At 42.9% G+C, this 18,605-nt stretch overlaps 1 protein-coding gene across 1 annotated transcript in view; it reads left to right on the top strand.

The window, feature by feature from the left end:
- DOCK2 (dedicator of cytokinesis 2) overlaps positions 1-18,605 on the top strand; it is a 404,233-nt gene that overhangs the window by 322,610 nt on the left and 63,018 nt on the right. Inside the window, exons 30-32 of the mRNA XM_029942884.1 lie at positions 4,089-4,167; positions 13,945-14,045; positions 14,136-14,194. Coding sequence (XP_029798744.1) covers positions 4,089-4,167; positions 13,945-14,045; positions 14,136-14,194 — 239 coding nt within the window. The remainder of the gene's footprint in view (positions 1-4,088; positions 4,168-13,944; positions 14,046-14,135; positions 14,195-18,605) is intronic.

Below are 18,605 nucleotides of genomic sequence, written 5' to 3'. Positions count from 1 at the left end.
TTGTGCCCAGGAAGCTGTGGGCAGAGCAGCAGGATGATGGGGACAAAGTGTGTAGGAACTTTGAGTAAAATGGCAGGCACGAGTTGGAGCAGGCCCAGCACCAAAAGATGGTGCAGCCTGGCCTTCCAGGGAGCCAGTATATCTGGTTAATTGCAAAGGCTTTAGAGAAAGACAACCCTGGGATAGGGTCTGGACTCTGCTGCTTATTTGCTGTGAGAATGTAGGGAGATCATTTTATTTTTCCAATATTCAGTTTTTTCTTCTGTTAAATGGGTGTAACATTAGCTCCTACCTCAGTTTGTAGAATTACATGAAAGAGTGTCTGTTAGAGTACTTAGCACAGGGTACATGAATAACTGTACCTCTGTAGTGGCTGTTATTAATAGAGTGAGCTCACAGCTCGGATTGAACAGAATTACAGAGGTTTTCTTATGAACAGAAAAGCGTAGTGGTTAAATACCTCCATTGTGAAGACAGAATACTTTTGTTTAAATCCTGGTTTCACACGTACTGGCTGGATTATTGGGAAAGTTACCTACCCTCGTATCTCTAAAATGGAAATAACATCTAACTGAGAGAATTAATGAGAAAACTAAAAAAGAAAACCAGAAAAACAGAAAGAATCCATGCTAAGTACTTAGCAGAGAGCCCTGCCCATCATTGGTAGCTGTGGCTCTAGTTATTATTGATTTTATAGATCCTGCTAAGCATCACAAATGAGATGCAAGAAGTGTTAGGCTGAGATTTGATCATGAACTTTGTTTCCCACAATACAAGTTCATTGTTGAGAGTAACAGAGATAGTTAAGTATGTTCTCATTCCAGTCTACTTCACCATATTAGTGCTTAGGATTTAAGTACAGTTAACTTTTAAAGAGAAACCAAAAGACATAAATTTTCCAAACCCATATATGAGAAACTGAAGTTAAGTGATATTATGCTTCTGAGTGGGTGGCTGTGGAAGAATCCAGAGAGAGGGAAGAATCTTGACTTACTGCTCCCAACCCCTATCCTCTGTCAGTACCCACCATTAACACAGAGTGTTTACCAACACTCTGTTCCTGGTTATTCCTGGTTATTCAACTGGCCTTTGAGAACCAGAGACAGATTTAGGCTGGCAATCAAAATAACAACTGTTACTGACTACTACTAATAGCTTTGTTGCTTCTGAGAATTCGTAAAACCCTTCATTTGGGGATCACATTACAGATTCCAAGATGTTTATAACATAATATGACAGACACTCAAAGCATTTCCATCTGGGGAATCAGATACTAATCTTAAGGAGAAAATATAGATTTTTTTCAAAGGCGCTTTAGCAAATGACAGAAGAGCAAAACCAAAGAAACTCTACTTTTGTCATCCTGATATGGGGAAGATTTTGTGAAACTTTAATTGTTTTGTCTTAACACAATCCTGCCTACCTTGGAACTGGTTACTGGTTACAGCTTGTCCTGTCTGCACATTTTGCGGTCAGCCCCTGACCTCGGAAGAAGAACGAAGCCATGCAAAGGGGTCAGAAGCAGCCACGGCTGCTCTCTTACTGTCATTACCACAGTGTCAGGCACCATGCTCCGCACTTACCATACTTTTGCCATTAAAGCCTGGAGCAACTTCGTGAAAGAAGTGTATTGCTGGTATTTCACAAGCAAGGAAGCTGAGGTGTTAAAGTGATATTAACAGAGGTCCCAAATCCACACAGTTGGCAAGTGTCAAAGTCAGAAACCACATCCAGCTGTGTGTGTGTGTGTGTGTGTGTGCATGTGCACATGTATGTGTGCATGTGTGGGTGTACAAATCTTGGAATCCTGATACCAGGATGCATTGTCTTCTTTGTTCAATCAACATTTAAGTGCTTCTTGAACACCCAGCTCACGTTCCTTACAAGCCAGGCCCAGTGTAGCATGTGCTCTAGGTGCCCTGCCCACACTCTTGGCCCATCCAGAATATATCTGCAGCTTTAGTGGACATTCACTACAGATCCTCAGAGCTTCCTACTTCTTTCATTCTCTGGACTTTCTCTGGCTGCAAGAGAGAGAGCTCAGTGCACCTGCCAGGCAAGCTAGACATGCTAGGAACTTAACATCCTCAGGAGCAATTTTCACCCAGTGAAGGGCTGGCATTAGTAAGCAAATAGTCCAGGTTCCTCATCCCTGGGAGGAGATACCTCTGATGTGCAGGTATGCTTTTTATAGCCTCTCAGAGGTTCCTCAGCAAAACTGAGCCCCAATCATTACCCAATGCAATAACCTTCTAATTAATACTTTCCGTACTGGCTTCCTATTGTGTCTCCAGGAGGCCAAATAGGTATTTTTCCTGGACCAGACATTCAATGGATAAGTAGTTATTGATTATTCACTGTTAATCAAAAATTATAGACATCAGTACAGGTAAGATCTGACCACTCTCCTTGAGGATTTTACAAAGACACATACACAATGGAGACTAGATCACCATTGGGCATGTGGCATTTTGGAGGCTACTGCAGAAATCTAGGAGAGAAATGATGGTGGCATGGCTGAGGTCAATGGCAATGGGGTGACGAAAAGAAGTCAAATTATGAATGTATTTTGAAAGTAATGCTAAGAGGTTTTGCTGACAGGCCAGGTATAGGATATGAGAGAAAGAGAAAAAGCAAAGATGCTACCAGGTTTTTTCCCCCACTGAGCAATTGGAAAAATGGAGTTACTCTTAACTTAGACAGGAAGACTACAGAAAGATGGGAAGGCTACAGATAACAGGGGTTGACATTATGTTTGAGATGCCTATTAGTCATCCATGTGAGGGTGTGGAGTAAGAAGCTGGAGCTCAGGGAAGAGACCAGGGAGGAAGCTATAAGTTTGGGAGCCAAAGGCATGTAGGTTGGAGAGCAGATGAGATTATGGAGGGAGTCTCTGATTTCAAGGAAAGTACAGTGCAGTGGAGGAGACAGGCATTACTGAGTCATGCAAATAAGTCATCCTAGACCATGATGAGTTCCGAGAAAAGAAATTGCAATGATTGTCCTTTGGGAGACACAAAGATGCAGCAGACCTTGCCCTAAAGACATTTAAAAGAAGAGAGTATTCTATACAAAAGAGGAATACAGCTATGTATCAGCAAACAAGAAACAGCACAGAAAAAAAGTAAGAAATTAGTCCCAGAAAGGGTAGGGTCCAATCATAAAGGGCATTGACTGTCAAGAGAAAGAGTTTGGGCTTATCCTAGAGGCTGGAGCTGTCCACTGGGCAAAGGATTCTTGACACTGAAGAGGCAAGAGATGGGAGGCTGAAAGCCCAGTCAGTGGGAGTTGGTAGGAGGAAGGGAAGGAAGAGATGGATGGGAAGACTTTTAAGGAGAAACACAATTTGACAACAGGTACCAAAATGTTAAATGTGCATAACATTTGCTAAGTATTACCACTTTAAGAAGAAGACTGGAAAAGAGATGTATATAGGAGGTGCAAGGCATACATAAAAGAGAGACCACCGAAACACTGTAAGAGCTGGGCATGAAGGATCATCACTAAAAGACTGATTACATAAACCGTGATACATCCATACAATGGCATGCTCTTCAGCGATTAAAAGGCATGATGTATATCTCCATTCATTGGCACGAAAGGAGCACACTCTTTATTGCTGAGTAAAAAAGACAGGCTGTGAAACAGCATTTGCCATTTAGCCCTATTTATCAAAATGATATCTTTAAAATACCATTCATGTGTATACATCTAGAGAGACCTTTGAACATAGCGTTCATCAGAATCTCAAGGATGGTTTTCTCTAGATGATAAAATTTGGTGGTTTGTTTGTTTGCTGGTTGTGGTGGGGGAGGCAATTTCTGTCTTTCTGGATAGCATAAATCTTCTGTCATAAGCTTGTACTAGTTTAAACAAAAGATCCTGCATGTTTTCTAAGGAAGTCCAAAGACTGGCTCCTAAGTTCTTGTGGAGGGAACGTGGCCCCACATCTATAGTATGAGCAGGTGGCTCAGCTGGCCTCTTCTTTGGGTCTTTGAGCCCCTCCCTGAGGGAACTTTGGTCTGGAAGAGGAGGGATGCCTGAACTAGCATGCTGCGATGGCCTAGTGACCTTTTCCCCTCTTCCAGGGTCTTCCTGAGAGCAATCAACAAGTTTGCAGAAACCATGAATCAGAAGTTCCTGGAACACACGAGCTTTGAGTTCCAGGTGAGTGTGAGGCACCCAGGGTGTGCTTGGGATGCCCTGGCAAGGAGGCTCTAGCATCTTGGAGTGATTGCTACATCAAACATCGCAAAGCACATGTAAGGTATGCCAGTGCCTCTAGGGGTTTCCACAGATGGGTGTGGGCAAGGAGGGAACCAGGCCCTGGATTGAAGCCCAGGGTTCAGAACCAGGCCCTTGATTAAATCAATAGTCATTAACTGAGCAGCATATGCAAATGTGGCTGTATAATGTATCTTATGCTAAAGAGGAGATTTGCATTCATCCATTCTCAGAGTGGGTACCACCTTTTAGAAACGTATCACATTCTTTTACTTTGCTATTCACTGGAGCCTAGAAAAGCAGCCACTCACACTAAAAAATAAAGCTCACTATGATTCCATGATTCCTTCAGAAGTCACTTTTGGGGCTCAGACAATACCTGGGGTCTGTGAGATTTGAGGGCCTCAAAACAAGTACCTGGGGCAAGCAGAGTGACACATCTGTTCAAGGCTTCGGCGAGAAAGCCAATTTCTCAGAGCCTAGGGGGAAACTCCAGATTTCTGGCTGGAGATGTGAGAGAGAAGGTCCCTGAAAGGGGGTCCCTCTTCTGGGAAAATCCCTGACCCCCAGAATCTTTTGTAGTGCAAGCTTTGGAAGGAGCCAAATACCAGGAGCCAAATACCCTGCTCATCTGGGCTGTTCAGTTCTTAGCTGGGCTTTGGCCTCTGACTAGCTGTGCAGCCTCAGACAAGACCTGGGCTATGTCCATGCCTCAGCTGGCTCTTCTGTAAAAAGCTCATAATACCTACTCTTTCTGTTTCATAGGGTTTTTGCAGAACTGGAATGTGTTAAGGGGCTTGCTGGGAAATTTTACTGTAAGGTTTCACCACTCTCCATTCAAATGCTTTCTCCCCTGACTGAGCCCCTCTGAGTGTCTCCCACGGTCTTTATGGACTACCACTTAGCCTGTTATAGTCTCTTCATGACACCAAATGTTATTTGAAATTATCTTTCTTATTTGTCTGCATGCACATTTTTTTCTCTCTGTCCTCCAATAAAGTGTAAGTTTAGTGAGTTTAAAGACCTTATAGTCACAGAGACTCTGTGCCTTATACATAGTAGGTCTCCTTGGGGATATGATACATGGGCTGAGGGCTATGAGATCCACTCTGCTGGAAAGCATCAGCCTGTAAGTATTTAATAAGCATTATCTTTGAATAAGATTCTCTGCCACTAGCTTGCATTCAAATTAGGCAACTGAGCTATTATGATAATGATGACAGAAAGAGTAGCTGCCATTTTCTGATGGCTTACACATGCAGATCTCATGGGAAGCACGCTCTGGGCTTTCCTCCCTCAGCCCTTACCACTACGCTACAAGTTAGCTGCTACTACTAATTCTCTTTCTGCTGGGAGGATGTGGGAACTGCGACTCGGAGGTGATGAGCTGATAGCCTGAAGCGTCCCAGCACGTCAGTGCGGAGTCGGGACCGAAGCACGGCAGTGGCTGACATCACAGCTGCACATCACCACAGCCGCGTGCTAGATAGGGAGTCACCCCCGCATCGGGTTCACGGAGAGGTTCTGGCTGAGAGGTATAAATCTCTGACATGGAAACAAAACATGTCATTTTGTCTGTTTTGAATCAGGAGAAGTGTTTGATTCCCTTCCAAACATAAACCAGATGCCTGCAGGCTTCAGGTACGAGTGTGTTCCAGGAAACTAATAAGGTCATTGCTTTTTTGGAGGGCCAGCTTGGAGCAACACACCTGGAGGCCGGCAGTGAGGCAGTGTTTAGACCATAAAACTGCTGGCTAGTCTGTCCATCTCTTTCCGTGGTGGTAGCAATGACAGCGTCCGACCTGGTTTCCCCTGATTCTGGCTCTCCTCCACGGTCTTAGGGGATACTTTCCAAAAGAAGAGCAGCTTCAGTCCCTCATGCCATTATTTTAGGTTTTATCCTGCTTTCCTGAAAGAGAATCTGCATCTGAGAGATGCCCAGGGAAGTGGGGATTTCATATCTAGAAGGTTTGAGCTAATGAGCTGTGTGACTTTAGGCAAATTACTTCACTCCTCTGTGCCTCAGTCTCTTACACATCAAATTAAAATACTAATAATAGCTGCCTCATTGGATTTTTGAGAGGATTAAGTGAACTAATTCATGTAAAGCACTTAGAACAGTACCAGGAACATGGTAGCAATTTAATAAAATGCTAGCTCATTATAATAATTGTCATAATTTTGATGATAATGATGATGATGGTCCTAAAATATGTCAAGTCTAGGAACTCAGATGTCAGTCCTTGGTAAACAGGATGGTAGGAAGGCATTTATCCAGTCAGCACACATTGCCTAGGGCTGTCATACCCACAGGATTCATAAAACAGAAAAATGGCCAACATTAGAAAATGAAATAAGTCTCTTTTCCTAATGAGACTTCCACAGATATTTGTTGAAAAGTATTCAAGAACAGGGTCATTTTTCAACCTTATCTTTGTTCTCCTACCTTTTCTTCGCCCTGCGCGAGAATGGATTTGTTCTCTGTACCCTGCCTGGAACATGCCTTGTTTCCTTCTTATGGTTCCATTAATTATGCATTTAATATCAGCAGGAACAGTATCCATCATGAAGCGCTGCTGGCCTTGGCAGCCACTGTCCAGAGGAGGGGCAGGTGCAATGAGATTATCTCTAATATCTTTTCGGGAACTGTGGTTTATGATACAAAGGGCAAAAAAGCAAGAAGCTCTGTGGGTGCCACTCTGTAGGTGACAAGACCTGGGAATTATAGAAATTATGTTTTCTGCCTGAGACCAGAATAATTTGCATTCCCAAGCCCTATTCAGGAGGCTGGGCCTTGGCATTCACATGCATTTGAATGGTCAGGGAAGACCAAGGGAGGATTTCAAACTCACCTCAGCAAGGGTTTCTGTTGAAGAGCAATTCTCATGGGTCCAGGACTACTGCAGCACATTACTAGGAACTCAGAAGGATCTTAGAGTCATGATAGGCTGTAAAGCCATCTTCTAGCATCCAAGCTTTTGAAGATGACTAACTTTTTTTTTGTTTATTTATTTATTTTTGAGAGAGAGAGAGAGAATGTGCAAGAAGGTCAGAGAGAGTGGAAGAGAAAGAATCCCAAGCAGGCTTCACGCCACCAGCACAGAGCCCAATGTGGAGCTCAGTCTCACAAATCATGAGACCATGACCTGAGCCCAAGTCAAGAGTTAGATGCTTAACTGACTGAGTGAGCCTTCCAGATGTCCCCAAGATGACTTACTTTTATTAGGCATCTACCTAGGGCATTTTGATCCTCCTCATAACCCTGTTAGTTGGGATATACCCATTTTACTGGTGAATAAACTGAGTTTCAAAGAAGTGGTTGACTTTTCTGTTAAAGGTTACCTAGCCATTAAGCAAGAGCTGCTGGAATTCAATTCCAGTCCTGTGTGCAAATCCCAGGCCCTTTCCACTCTTCTGCACCATCTCTTAAAAACAGAGTGCCTTTCAAATCTAGGAGACAGCTCTATTTAGCTTCAGAAACACTGTCTGCCCTAGTTAGCTCTTGCTGGAATCTGGGATAGAGTGCTCTGCAATGATTGGCTGTGGAATTAGATTCTCCATATCAGGTACTCTGATTGGCCAGGAATCGGTGGTTACACTTCAGATGTGCTCTTTGGCTCTAGGAAGATTGTTTCTGTCTTAGGCAGCTGTCTGATTACTACTAAGAACATTCTCTCTACTTGGGAAGCTGTAATTGGCTCTGCATTTGATAATTCCAGCCTTGGTTGGCCTTGAGGCACTTCTGGATCGGCTTCTGGGCACCAAACCACCTTGGGATCATTTCTGAACCTGTACTGTAGACCTTGTGAAATGAAAATGATATTCCCAGTCATTAGTGAAGGACTGAAAGCAGGCTTGGTCTTTATAAAGGCAATATAACTCGTAATGGCAAAAAAAAAAAAAAAAAAGTACACACACATGGAGAGCACCCATCAGAGGCTTGAAGAGTCCCACGGTATCCACCCACCCCCACCCAGGGAAGATCATGGTGGAACAACTTTTCCACATCAAAAGATGTCCACATGCTTGGGAACAGCTTCTTTGGCCATACCTGCTTAAGCTTGTGGACTCTATAGACTGCCTCTGACAATATGTTCCTAACCGGAACCCATGATTAGATGCTTTCACTCCCAAAATCACTCCCAAATTCCCAAATTAACAAGAATGCATAGGGAGTGCTGGGTTCATTAATGAACTCATTCACCAAATATTTCCTGAGTACATGTTTGGTTAGACACAACACTGGATGCTGGATATTCAACAGTGAATAAAAAGAGGGGATTCTTGCCTGAAGGAAGCTTACATCCATTAAAGGAGACAGGAAATAAATTAGTTCATCTTAAAACATGTCAAAAAATCCTATAAACAGGGTGTATATCTGCTTTAGTCAAGGCATGTTAGGAAGGCTTCCCCAGGAAGCGATTTTTGAAAGGCAGCTATGCTCATCATTAAATGACCAATGCCCACTTAGGAAGTAATTTTTGAACTTGGATTGCAAGATGAAGTAGGAATTTTCTAGGCAGTGATTTCCTCATTTGGTCCTTATAACTACCTCTCTTTACATACTATTAGTTTCACCTTTCCAGATGAGGAAACTGAGACTTAGAGGAGTAGGGCAACTTGCCCATGAAAATGGAGCTGACAACTGGAATGGAACCCTGGAAGGCAGCCTTACAGTGTCTATTAAAACAAACAACAAAGACAACAAACAACAAAATCTGTGCAGACCCTGTGTCTTAACAATTCCAGATCTTGGAATATATACTATGTTATAGTCTCTCATGCATAAAGATGTATAAACAAACATGTTGATTACTACACTGATGCTAAAGAAAAAAAAGTTAGAGTCGATGTAATTACCTCTAAACAGGTAATTGGTTAAAATTAAAGTATATCCTTATAGAAGAATACCATGCAGAAATAAAAGAGAGTGGAGTAGATCTGTACAGGCTAATATGGAAACATACACAAGGCATAGTGGTGACAGAAAAAAGCAAAGTACAACAACTATTTTTTAATGTCTATATATGTTTGTTTATACATGAAAAAAAACTTAGAGGGATATCCAGGAAACTGTTAAGAAAATTTTCTTCCAGGGAATTAGACTAGGGTCCAAGTTAGTATAGAAAATATTTTTTTATAATTTAATCTTTTCTACCATTTATTTTTTTCTACAATGTGTGTATTACACTTATAATTTTTTGAGAGTTAATTGAAAGTAACTGAATTCTAGTTATACCCACTAGCAGTAAGACTTTGAATGGTCACTTATGTGGATCTCACTGTTTACTTAAATCTGTGAAATAAGGGAATTGGACCAGATGACCCTTAAATTTATTCTATTTCTAACTTTGTACTGTTCTATTATTTCAAAATATTAAATTTCCAATCAGAAGCCACCTCACCTCTTCCCCCAGGGAAAAAGGATCCATATGTTTGACTAAAGCTCTGTGGCTTGTCTGAGCCAACCGAGCTGGGCACTTAATAGAAACGCAACTTGGAGCAGGGAGGGAAGAAAAATCTAGAACCTTTTGAAACAATGGGAGAATTTCTCTAACACTATGGTGACCAGTAAATAAATATTTTCTAGAACCCAGTTACATTCAAGCCATTGTGCTGAATATGGCATTAGGGAGACACAGAAGTAGCAGACAGGACCCTTGGTGCTTGTGGAGCTTACATTTGGAAAGACAGGGCATACACAAATAATCTATGACCAGCACCATGGATAATGCCACCACTCCATTTACTGAGGAGCTGGCATGTGCTGAGCCTATGGTGGATGACTTCATGTGCATATTATTTTACCTAGCCCTTAGCAACAATCCATTCTAGTAGTTACCATTATTTTCTCCATTTTACAGGTAAAGAAAATGAGGTTTGGAAGTCAAATAAGTAGCCAAAGATAACGCAGCTAGTAAGAGATAAACTGGTATGCACATCCTAGTCTGTGAGACATTGATGCTTGTATTCTCTTCACCACTGGATGATGTCATGGAATCTGAGTGGAGCACAAGGGTAGGCTTAGAAAAGTGGACCCAAATCTGTGGTTTCACATACTAAGAGCTACTCAGATTCTGAAGGGTTGAGCAGACCTGATATGCCATCTGGGAAGGCTTCATGAAAGAAGTGGGTCTGGAACTGAGCTTTGATGAAAGAATAGAACTTAGGTGCAATAGTTGAGCCAAGCCAAGGAGGCCAAGATGTTCATGTTGTATCTATGGAGTCGGAGCAGACCAGGCCCCTTGGAATAGGCAGTTTGTTGAGGGAGAAAACACTGGGAATTCAATGAGGCCTGACGAGCCACATTGTTGCCTTTTGTTCTGGTTCTTTAGGAGCAAAAGACAAGGAAGGTTCAGAGCAGAGGCCTGATGAGTACTCAGAAGTGTCTGCTTTCGGCCACTGTTCACCTCTCAGGATATTGCATAGAGCCATTCACCATGACAGACTTCCCTCAGTTCCAAAACTGATTTCATAGCTCTATGGGCAAAACTGAGCCAGGGCTGTGGGTGAGTTACTTAGGGACATCATTTCTGATCTACTAAGAAAAAAGTGGCATAGGATCTATGATCTCATGGCTCACAAAGATCTTCAAGGAGGGAAGACAAAGGAAATCAGGTCCACTCCTAAGTATGTACCCCAGAGAATTGAAAACATACGTCCATGCAAACACTTGTATGTAGAAATTCATAGATACATTATTCATAATAGCCAAAATGTGGAAACAACACAAATGTCAGTCAATGGATGAATGGGTAAGTAAAATATGGTATGTCCATATGATAAATAGTATTCAGCAATAAAAATAAATGAAGTACTGATACACTGACAACACAGATAAACCTTGAAAAACATTATGCTTAGTGAAAGAAGTCAAGACATGAAAGGTTACATATTTTATTATTCCATTTCTATGAAATGTCAGATTGAGCAAATCCACAGGGACATAAAGTAGATTAGTGATTGCCAGGGGCTATGGGGGAGAGAAGAATGGGGAATGAATACTAATAGTGGGGATGGTTGTATTACCTCTTGTGAATATACTAAAAACTATTAAATTCTATACTCTAAAAATGGAATGCTATGATATATGGATTACATCTAAATTTTTAAAAATCATGAATGGGGTGGCAGAGAAAACATTCTTGAAGGACTAAGTTAGGATAGAGGCTAGAGAGAGGCTCTAAATTTGACATGTCTGTGTGTCCTCAGAAGTGTTAGGGAAACACTTCTGAAATTTTTTTTGAAAACAATAGCAATTAACTTACTTTGTCTCATATCTATTTCTTGTTGTACCCTAATCACTCTTAAGGAAACTTCTTAAAATCAGGAATTCCTCACCTTCAAAATAACACTTTCCATGTCCTTCGACCAGGTTTTCTGTTTCCCTGGCTTGTTGTTCCTTATGGTCTTAAATTGGGAGAGGTATTAGCTCTGCTTAGGCAGACCAGAGCAACACATTTTCAGAACCTGCAAGTCATGGGAGCATGAGGAGGAAGGCCACAGTGGCTGGGAGGTCGGACCTGTACAGTATGTTTGGATAAGCAGGTTACTACGGAAACAGAAAGGTTTGAGATGTGATTCTAATGATTATGGGAAGTCTTTGAAGGATGTTGAGAAAGGGAGTGTAGAACCCACCTTGTTTTAAAAAGATCCTCTGGTCTCTGTGGACAGTTGACTTGATGGACTCCATAAGCCAGGCAGTTGCTTCATTGTACTCTGGGAGCAGCTTGGTCTTTTGCACCCTGGGAGATAAATTTCAAAAAAGAAAAACTTATTCTGCCAACAGAATGTGAGCTCCATGGGGGTAGGGACTGCTGTTTGTGTATGCACACTCCCTATGCCCACATGATGACAATGCCTGGCATGTAGAAGGTGTTCAATAAAAAATGTATAAATGCATCATCAGGCAAAGATCGGCCATGGTGCGTAGAAAGAGTCCTGAACCTTTATCAGAAGGCCCGAGTTCAAATCCCAGATCTACTGTATATATAACAAACTAAGTGACCTTTGGAAAAATACCTACTCCCTCTAAGCCTCATTCTCCTCATCTGTAAAATGGAACTAATGATAGCTACCAAGTTTTGAGAAATGAAAGGAGGGATGTACGGGAATATGCCTGGCCCATGGTAAAAATGAAATACTTACTTTCTTCTTTCTGATAAGCCCATTTGAAAGAAACACTGGGCAGCAGTGATGATGTTATCAAGGGCAAAGTTGCCTTTTACTTAGTCTTGGCCACCTGAAGCCTCCAATGAACATCTTTGAATTAACAATGAAGGTCTCAATGGTGGGTGATTTCTCTAGCTAGTGTTAGCCTTACCCTTGCTAGTCAGTGTTGAGAGGGGGCTGAAAGTGGATGAGCTTTCTGCTCATTTTAGGGGCTCGGCATCTGATAATAATAGCCCTGAGCACTCAAGGAACAAGGCTGTACTGTTTACTTTTGTACAAAAGGAATAAATATGTTTAACCGGTGCTTTTGAGCCCTTGCAGAGATCCATGCCCTTTAAACACATCATCTCGTGTCCTCTTTACTACAGTCTCTGCAGTGGGTCCAGGGGGTACCCGTTTTGAAGATGGGTTTACTAAGACTCCATTTCTTAGGTTCTGTAGATTGTATCAATATCATTATCACTGCAGCTAACAGTTTGGAGCACTTTCCATGTACAGAATCCTTTGCTGGCTCTATTTTGCCACAAGCCAGTGGGGTGGTGTCTTGTATTAGCCGTTGCATTTAGCACTGACTGAATGTGTAAGTATTAAAATTACAACAAACCTACCTATAAACCAGGACCTCAGAAGATCTTGAACTCAAATGAGCATCAGAATTACCCAGGGTGCTTGTGAATACACAGATTCCTGGGGTCTGATTCAGTAGGTCTAGGGTAGGGACAGAATTTGCATTTCTTTTTTTTAATGTTTATTTACTTACTTTATATATATACATATATGTATTATGTATGTGTATATATATATATACACGTGTGTGTGTGTGTGTGTGTGTGTATATATATATATATAGAGAGAGAGAGAGAGAGAGCACATAGTGGGTAGAGAGAGAGAGAGGGAGACAGAGAATCCCAAACAGACCCCTCACTGTCAGCAGAGTCCAATATTGGGCCTGAACACATGAACTTTGAGATCATGTCCTGAGCTGAAATCAAGAACCTGATGCTTAACTGAGCCGAGCCATTCGGGTGTCCCAGTTAATTTATATTTCTAGCAAGTTCCCAGGTGATGCTGCTGCTAGTGGTCCATGGCCGTATCGTAAAACCGTTGAACTAAGGGGAAGGAGGAAGCAAAACAGAATGGGTTTCAGGCCGGTCCTCTGAGCTAGCAGGTGGATTAGGGAGGACTTCCAGAAATACATATCCCTCAACAACCTCTCATTCTACCAGGGCACTCAGCTAAGGCAAGTTGTTTGTCTTTCAAAATGCAAAATGAAGCAATTTTTCAAAAGCAGCCCTAAAACACTCCTCCTTGCCCTGTCACCAGACTGGGAACATGGTCAGTGCCTAGAGAAATCCATCCATTGTCCTTGCTTTGGCCAGGATGTTAATTTCAGAGTCAGTTCCAGTTAGACAATTGCAGTGCACAGAACTAAACTGGTTCTGCCACTGTCTTCTGCCGTCTTCATAAATTATTCACATTCCCCAGCATTTAATATGCTTTCCCATTTCAGACCCTCTCCATGACTGTTCTTCACTCCTTCACTTACAGCTGTGGAACAACTATTTTCATCTGGCGGTGGCTTTTATCACTCAGGATTCTCTGCAGCTGGAGCAGTTCTCGCATGCCAAATACAACAAAATCCTGAATAAGTAGGTTGAATGTTTGGATCTTCTTGCAGTGGGGGTTTCCTGAGAATCTCTGAGATGGAGCCTGAAGCAGACATTTGTTGTTTCTCCTAGGTACGGGGACATGAGACGGCTAATTGGCTTCTCCATCCGTGATATGTGGTACAAGCTTGGTGAGTAGGCACATGCATCCAGACAGACATGTCTGCACACACCAAGCTCCTTCTAGAAGACCATCTGTTAGAGGGCCACAGGGGTTTCAGCGGTGGGAGCTTGAAATAACAGTTTATCACTGTGTGTGTCCTGGGTCCTTAGTAAGTGCCTGATAAGAGAGTGCCCATCCCTGGGTCCCTCCCCCACACAGCTGTGGATCTTGCCTGATGCCCCTGAGGGCTTAAGACGTCAAACTGGAATTTACAAAAAGGAGGAAGGGCAGGACTGCTGTAGGAACTTATGTCCTCACACATCACACACCCGCTTCCTGCTGACGGGTGTGCCATTCTGCCTCCAGTTTCTTGAGTGATGTTGTGATCTACAAAAGACCCTCCAACCCCACAGAGAATTGGTTCTGTGGAAGACAAGGGTCTTTTGTGACAAAATTTGATCTCGAAGGTGACCCCAGAAGCCATCCCTGTCCCAGTGAGCTACAGGAATCATGTATGAACTGTGTGGGGCCCGTGGGAGGAAGGAAGTGGAAATGGAATCAGGGAGAAATTTTTTGAGAGTCTGAGTCAGCCCTGCACTGAAGAGATCTTATTTAATCTTCAATCACTTCCTGCAGGATGGGAAAATTTCCCCTCCTTTAATTGATCAGAAAACTCAGAGAGGGAAATAACTTGCTTGAGATCAAACAGCTGCAAGGCCCAGAGCTTGGTTTTGATCCCACGAGGATAGGGGCCACATGCCTTGCCTCAGGCCTGAATCCTGCTCCATAAATAAGTGCTGAAAGGATGAATGGATAGATGGATAGATTAATGAATAGTTACAAGTAATCAGGTATTTTCATCTCCAATTTTTGTGTGCCCTTCTTGACTCTCTGCTGCTAAACTACTCTGCCCTGGGCTTGGACGTCAACCCTCTTTAGAGGAGGCCCTTACAGGGACTGTGGCTAGTTTTGGGATTCAACCTAAATGACCTCTCCTGACATTGCTTCTTGCTTCCCTAGATTTCTTAGTGTCTTTCAGTTCCCTTCGGGTTTCCTGGACAGCAGTTTCTTGCCCTTTCCAGCAAGGTCCGTTCACTGAAGGGGAAGCACAGCGGACAGGGCATCAGTCTGGATTCCATGCTCACTGATAGCATCAGACTTTAGTTAAGAGCACACACCGGTACCAGGAGGGATATGGATTGCTTTGCACAATCAAAGGGTGGGCTGGACAACCAGGCTCGGAACAGACTGCCACATACCTGCCTTGGGCCTTGCCCTGTCATGTACGAGCTGTGAGATCCAAAGCAAGGGGACTGAGTGACACTGGGTAGAATCTGGGGAAATTGCACCTTCTCCCAGGGCACTTAGAAGTTTCATAAGAGTAAAAAAAATGGGGGCGTAAAGCCATGGAGGCCACACTCATGGTCAGAATTTTTATCATCATTTTCACCCTTGCCCCATTAAGACAGAACCTAACTTCCCTGTTCTGGGTCTTTAAGCATTAGTACCAGGCCTGCAGGGCAGGGCCCAGCCAGGTAATGTAAAAGAGTAATGGGGTTGGGACATGTCAAATCCACAGACACATATAACACAGGGTCCTGTCAACATTCAGAGTTGGGTATTTCTTTGTTGTAGGGATGCCCTGTGCACTGCAGGATATTTAATACCATCCCTGACCTCTATCCACTAGATTCCAACAGCATCCACCCTAATTGGACAACCAAAAATGTCTCTAGAATTGCCACATGTCTCTGGGGAGGGGAAAGGGATGTGCATAATGACCCCTATTGGAAAACCACTACTGTAAAGAAATACTATCTCTGCCCTGTTTTTCTAGGAAAGCATACCTTTCCCAGTCTCTCTTTTCTTTCTCCACTTTGGATAAGGACAGGGATATAAGAAACATTTTATGTGTCATTGCCCATTACTCTTCAAAAGGAAAAAATGAAAACATAAAGAGCATAGTGCAAGTGCAGGGCTACCTGGTAGTCAGCACATGGCCTCAGGGTCAGAAGTACGGGAGGGAGTAGTCTGGCCTGGAATGAAGTGAAGCAAACATACCCCCATATGAAGGGGGCAGCCACTGTCCTGACCTGGGTGATTGCCATCCTGTTAGAACACAAGGCCGATGATGTCCCATCTTCCAGTTTTTCAAAAGAAGACAGGAAACGAATTTTTTAAATGCATTTTCCAATTTCTAAATATTGATGATAACTAATTGGAAGTTTTTAAAACATTGCATATGCCCAGTGAAACATGGGCGGCTTAGGTTTGGTTTGCGTATGACCTTGCATCTTTGCTTCACGATGTAAGAGATGAGGTAAAGCCGTGGTGGGCTTCTTTCCCACACCTACACCCCAGGCATTGCCAGAATTGCAAAGCCAGGATCTGTGCTTTGTTTGTCTCCAGCTCTTCCACATAGCCTGCTCTTTCCTGAACGTCCTTCATTGCTGTTGTTTTGCACACAGAAGATTTTATTTAGATATAGATTATGTTTTGGCAGACGTTCCTGCACTCCCAATTATGCTGATGAATGGAAAGATGTTACCAAATATTCCACCTGCTTAGAATCACAGAACATCAGAGCCGGAAGGGCCCTTTAGAGATCATATTGTCCAGAATTTTTCTAATGTTTATTTTTAGCTTATGGCCAATAAAAAAACGATTCTCCTGCTCAATAGATATGTTGATTGAAAGCCAAGCTGTTCTAACTAAAATGGGGTGGGGGGGCTTAGAGCCCATTATAACGGGCCAAATTGAGCTCCCCATGTGGACCACCGAGGATTTTCTGGGGAGAAATCCTGAAGCACTTCAGAGAAGGGCGTGAAGTTAAAGGTCTAGTCCAACCCACCACTTTACCAGTGAGGAAATTGAGGCACAGAGAAGTGAAGAAGTATATACAAAGTCAGTGGGTTAAGAAGCAGATTCAGGACAAGGACCCTGGCTGGAATGTCTGTCCTGAAGTGTCACAGACTCCTTGCTGTTTACAAATACAAATGATGAATTACTGAAATTAAAAGATATACTTGTGGGACACCTGGGTGGCTCAGTCAGTTAAGCATCTGACTTTGGCTCAGGTCATGATCTCACAGTTTGTGAGTTCAAGCCCCCTGTCGGGCTCTGTGCTGATATGTCAGAGCCTGGAGCCTGCTTCAGATTCTGTGTCTTCTCTCTCTACCCCTTCCCTGCTCATATTCTCTCTCTCTCTCTCTCTCTCTCTCTCTCTCTCTCTCAAAAATAAGTAAACATTAAAAAAAAGATACACTTGTTAGGGTTAGAAAGAGAAACTGACTGTTCCTGCCTTAATCAGAGAAGGTACTTATCAGAAGGGCAAGGAGAGGGGTGCCTGGGTGACTCAGTCAGTTAAGCATCGGCTTCGACTCAGGTCATGATCTCGCAGTTCATGGGTTCTAGCCCCACGTCAGGCTCTGTGCTGACAGCTAGCTCAGAGCCTGGAGCCTGCTTTGGATTCTGTATTTCCCTCTCTCTCTGACCCTCCCCTGCTCACACTGTCTCTGTCTCTCAAAAATAAATAAAAAACATTAAAAAATAAAAAAGAAGGGCAAGGAGAACCAGGCTATGAAGGACAGGGCCACAGCCACTCTAGGAGGCAGGACAAGTGGCATGACTCTGCCTTTAGCATATTCCATTCAGGCATCACCCTGTTTAAAGATCCAGTCTCCAGAGGACATCATTCTATTGTCCTTACTTGGATGACCTCTCCATTGATTGGTCCCACCAAGCCTATGTCCATTGAAGGGGGTAGATTTTCCCAAAGTAAGATGTTTATGGAGTTATGGAGGGGGGTATCAAAGTCACAGATGTCCACTGAAGGATGCTTTTACAAAGATGGCCACCCTTCTTACCTCTTGGCCTGGACTTCCAGAAAGAGGAAAGTACATCAGCCTGAAGGGATTTTCCTGTTTAGTCACAAGCTGCCTTCCTCCTTAGCTGTCTTTCTTCAAGCATAAGAGAACAGAAAGAGGAGACAGAGTGAACCGATGGCTCCCCATCTCCACCCTGCCTTGTGCTCTACTAGATGCTGGAATTAGCATGCATTCTCCTAGTGTGCTAATGAGGTTAATCCAAACCAGGACTAAGCACTGTATACACTAGAGACCAATGTAGTAGATAATGATAGGTTTTAAAGTACAATTCATGGAACACCCAAGACCAAGTGAAACTTAGAAGCTGTCTGTGGTAGACCATTCTTTCCTTCTTCCTGGTTAACTGAATTGTGGTTCATTTATTTTTTTTCATGATCACAATTTGCTCAGTTAACAATGTCCTACAACAGGTGATGGACATATGACCCATCCCTGTCCAAAGAGAATCAGCAGAAACAAACTTGTTGGGGCTTTGGGAAATCCTTTTTGTCCAATTTAAAACAAAAAAGGGAAGGGGACAAATTCATGAAGACAGCAAATTTTTGCCCATAG

This window comes from Suricata suricatta, chromosome 6, assembly GCF_006229205.1.
Source record: "Suricata suricatta isolate VVHF042 chromosome 6, meerkat_22Aug2017_6uvM2_HiC, whole genome shotgun sequence".
In the NCBI taxonomy this organism is placed as follows: Eukaryota; Metazoa; Chordata; class Mammalia; order Carnivora; family Herpestidae; genus Suricata; species Suricata suricatta.
Note: the sequence above shows the minus strand (reverse complement) of the source record. Positions and strands in the feature narration are given on the sequence as shown.